We start from the raw sequence: 4,814 nt of genomic DNA, 5'->3' as shown, positions 1-4,814 counted from the left end.
CTCTCTCTCTCTCTCCTTACTGCTGCACGGATATTGATGTCTGAAACTGTGCCACCCTTGATCCTTTTTTTAGATTCAATATGACCGGATCCTCCTTGTACTTCTTCTTATTCAAAAGTACACAGATTGGCATTTTGAAAAGGACATGTAAAGGTCATTTGTTTTCTATTCAGAACTGTGTGGCCCTACATTACTTGAGATGCGTTACATTTTCCCAGTGTGTCTCATCTCCTATTGCAGTGTCTTGAACTGTTCGCTGTTGTATCTTATCAGGGTCCTGAAGTCTGTCATCGAACCCAAAAAAGTCTGATGTTTGACATTTTCAGAGAGAGGAACTTTATCCTTATAGAGTGCATGGAGTCAAGCCAGATGCCCCTTTACTTCTCTCTCTCCTCTGCCATTGCGGTACTGGCTGCACTTATTTTCAGATATAATTAAATCCCACAATCCTTGGCTCCTTATTCTCAAAACATTTTCTGAACTAGCATGTGATGTCAGTGTATGGTGTATATATGATCAAATATAATCTCACCTAGCAAAACTACCATCTCATCAAGCACATTATCCTGCAAACCTATACGAATTACACTATTCACATTTATTTCTAGCCAAATAATCAAGATGCTGTAGCTGAAGGCTGGCCATTTCAAAGGCCATGTCAGCATATCCAAAGTCTTGTTGTGCTAATCACTTGTGTAGTTGGAGTTTTAAGTTACCTGCTTTGTGGGATGTCAGTCAAAAATAAGGAATTTGCTTCTGTTGATGTTTTTGTCAATTTTAGGTTTACTCTCTATGCAGTGGATAGTCGTGGCAGCCACTCTGAGTCAAGCTTTGTCTCAGTACGGACATCTTGTCCAATGGTGGATGACAGCCGAGCTGAAGGTACTCTCACCTCTGACTTTGTTCTACTATGTCTTCTGATACTTCTAACACCCAACACAAAATACCAGTTTTCATAAAGGTGTACTTCATGAACAGTGTTCATATATAGCTAAAATGTCTACTGCTTTAAACATTTACATGTACATTTTTGGCATTGAACCATTTCGGCAAACTTAATTATGCTGTTTTTTTCCTAATAAATAAAAACATAAATACATTAGTCATCACTTAGTATCAGGTTTTATCTAAACTTATAAAGTAAAAAAGTTAGGACAAAACATTAAAGGAAGGAAGGAGGTCATGATCCAGATACAGTTCTCTTTGATCAAAAGTCTTTACTACTTTCAATGTGCACAAGCTTGATTGGTTATTAAAGCAAGCTGTGGCTAAATCTTAAGGGGCACTTCACAAATTTCACATGTCATATTCTATTTACTAATCATGAGGAGTTTGCCAGGCAGTGAAGGTCCAACAAAAGACTGTCAACATGCATTATTCGAAGTCTACGATCCAGTGTATTTGATGCCTGTCTTATATTAGGGTCTCAAAATCAGGATATCTCAGCCTCTGCCGCATTGATTTTCACCATCTGTCTCTCGCAAGTCCCCCAACCTAATTGAAGTGTAATACCAAATTCTATAAAATGTAATACCAGTTCTCTATCAGATTGTTGTCACATGCTTTTATCTGCTCATTTTCAATCATGTTAAATCCCTTCTTCTGCCACACTACCTCTGTCTGATTTTTCTGTCTATTTCTTACCTCCTCACAGAGATAGCAGACAAGGTGTACAACTTGTATAATGGCTACACCAGTGGCAAGGAGCAGCAGATGGCCTACAACACACTGATGGAGATCCCTCCTCCGCTGCTCTATAGGGTCCAGCACCACTACAATTCCCACTATGAGAAGTTTGGAGACTTTGTCTGGCGCAGTGAGGATGAGCTGGGCCCCAGGTGAGATGATGTAGACAATAGGACAGTTTTTATCCTGCAGCTTTAGAGGATGTTTCAAATCCTTCCAATTTTACACTTGGTTGTCGAAGAATTTTTATGTATAACAGTTGTTTTCTTGTCTAGAAATGTCCCTTTCTTTTCCAGTCTGCCACTATTTATCCAAGTATCCTTGTCATTTCGTCTGATGACGTTGTTGTGTTGTTTAGGATCAATTACAGTCATCCTGAGGTTTCTTACATAACAAAAGCCAAAGCTGTCTGAACTGGTGCTGCCAGATTCAGACCATTGAGCCATTTCTCATGGCATTGTCTGCACCCCCTCTAAGCAGGAGTTCCATTGCACAATCCCCCCCCCCCCTTTCTCTCCAAAGTGCCTCTACTGGAAAGCAAGTGGGCAAGGTCACCGTGAAAACTCTGGGGTAACAGTTGCTCCTCACATTACCATGGTGATGCCAAAACAGTGTTTGACAGCCAAGACAAACACTAAATTTGATAGTCAGCTAACACTAACTCAACTTCCAACTCCATTTCCTCTTCATTCCCATTTAAAAAAAGTTTCTCCATGTCCACAACATGCCATCCTGACATCCCCTCACCCATGACCCTCTTAACAAGGACTGAACAGACACTGAGATATTGCAAGCACAAGGCATCTTCACTGACTAACAGAAATGCTAGGAAGAATGTATAAACAATACTTCAAAAAAAAAAGTATAGAACAAAAACATTCACGAGTCTGACAAGGCAGTTGGTCCAGCACTGATGATAGCAACACGAGATAGTTCCAAGCGGAGGCGAAGGGCATTCAACGGCACTATGTACGCCGTGGGGGGAGAGGCAGACATCCTGACAGTGAGAGCGGGCCGCAAGCTGAACACGGGCCACTGCGGACAAGTCCTAGAAACTAGGTCTCGCGCTTGATGGACCAACGTGACAAAGAGGTCAGTGACCTGGCGTGTCTGTCTCGTGGAGACTGGAGCGAAGGCATTGGAAGCAAGCACTGACATGCTAGTGGGCGGCACCCACCAAAAACAAGACACAAGGTACAGGTACCCCCAAAGGCGCCGCGCGCACCCTAAAAACAACTAACGGGGCAGCACCTGCACGCATCAGAACACACACTCAGATCACGCCTGCCTTGCGGGGGGCGCGACGAGAAAGGCATGGAGCGGAGCGGAGGAGGAGCAGGACGGAGAGAGAGGGGGGGAAGGGGGTAGGGAGAACGCAACAGAACACCAACGCACGGGATGTCCGCGGCCTGTCAGCCCTTCCCCCTCACTTGGCCATGTTGCTGTGTCTGCATGAAAGAGCAGCCGCTGGGTAAAACGGCTAACGCCAGACAACGCGGCAAGATTGCCAACAGCTGTTGCTCCCTACTGGAATGGGACCGCCAGTCGAAGGTCAACACACTATAAGAACCAAAGTGCATTCATCTTGGGATTGCTACTACTCGAATAACTGTTGAAGCACATCACACGAGACGGGCCACGCTGCTGACTGCGAAGAACACCCCAAATACTTCGTGGGTCACTTTCCCAGGATCGCAGAGTCCTGGGAGAGCAACGCGTTTATCCGACACCTCAGGAAGGACCATAATAATAGTCACGCCAGCGTCAGGCTTGGTGAATTCAGAAAAGATGCCTCCACAATACCACCAAAAATTCCAACCAGAACATACCCATACACAAATACGCAACCTCACAGGTGGTAAACCTACCCATTGGAACTATTAAAGCCGAAAAACACACGGCAGAGAAGGGCACAAACTTCGCAGTTGTTTCTGAAAACGGCAACGTGTCGCTGAGCACCAACCATCCGTCTTTAGTTAAGCCAAAGGAGTCACGAGAACCATCCATCTTTCGAGCTCTCAGTTGCTGAAAAAAAAGGGGGCGGCGGTCCCTTCGTTCCCGATTTCCGCCGTTCCAAAATTCTAGCTGAAGACAACAGAAGGTCACCGCAAACACCCCAATAATCACGCGGAGGCTCGACGGCATGTTCGAGCCGGACGGCAGGACAAATTAAACTACATTACGACTCCCATTCATGGATGACAACAAAAAGTAACAAAGGAAGGAAAAAAACCACGTTCCCATATTAACCGTTCCACCAAAATCTTCCGGCGTGGTAGGCCAAGCGCCGAACGCCTATGTCAAAGATTGTCATTGAGTTAGGCAACGAAACGAACGCTGAAGTGAGTGAGACCCCAGACCAGTTTCAAGTGAAAGCACGCCGCAGAAAAAACTAAAGACCAGACAACCGCGAAATGCAGCGGCGAACAGGACTGACCGTGCGGGAAGATAGGAGAAGTACGCCCCGGCAGTAAACAAATAATAGTCTGGTATTTACAGTAAAAGGCGTGAAAAGAGCCAGTAAACCCCAGTAATCAGCAGCAGTCCAGCAGAACACGAGATTATTGCAACAAAGGAAGGCTCAGTGTGTGCAGTTGGACAGCAAAGGCTGGCGGAATATGATGGGGGGGCCCTCCTGGATTCTGCCCCTCCTGGGGCGGCGAAGTTGCGACTTGGCCTTACGTTCCACCTTGGGCCGCATGTTCTGTTACCCCTTTTAAAAAGCCCCACCCACCAAAGTAGAGCGCTGCTTGTAAATGTACCCAATGCGCGGCTGCACCCCTGCCGACTTCAGGCCCAGAAGGTAACCGGGCTCGGGCTCCAATCCCAACAGCCACCCCCAACCGCCCGCCCAACCCCAACAGCCAAGCACAGCACACTCACTCCACCAGGCTCCCACACACAAAGCACACCCATCCGACCACAACCCAAGTCCGCAATGGGCCCCAACCCGTCTCCGCACCCCCCCCCTTCACCAACAGAGACCGCAAGCATGAACCTTCCCGCTACCAGACCAAAGTTATTCCCCACAAATACTGTATATAATCTATGGCTGAAACGAGTGTTCCGCCAGCCAAGTGGGGGGTGACGAAAGCAAAAAATTGGGGGCGTAAACTTAGAGCATCTGG

At 46.5% G+C, this 4,814-nt stretch overlaps 1 protein-coding gene across 1 annotated transcript in view; it reads left to right on the top strand.

The window, feature by feature from the left end:
- LOC118332891 (astrotactin-2-like) overlaps window positions 1-4,814 on the top strand; it is a 252,036-nt gene that overhangs the window by 235,320 nt on the left and 11,902 nt on the right. Inside the window, exons 20-21 of the mRNA XM_035668325.1 lie at window positions 782-882; window positions 1,655-1,838. Coding sequence (XP_035524218.1) covers window positions 782-882; window positions 1,655-1,838 — 285 coding nt within the window. The remainder of the gene's footprint in view (window positions 1-781; window positions 883-1,654; window positions 1,839-4,814) is intronic.

Source organism: Morone saxatilis, unplaced genomic scaffold (genome assembly GCF_004916995.1).
Source record: "Morone saxatilis isolate NCDOM2014 unplaced genomic scaffold, NCSU_SB_2.0 Contig21, whole genome shotgun sequence".
NCBI lineage: Eukaryota > Metazoa > Chordata > Actinopteri > Moronidae > Morone > Morone saxatilis.
The sequence above is the reverse complement of the archived record's forward strand: the minus strand, read 5'-3'. Positions and strand labels throughout refer to the sequence as shown.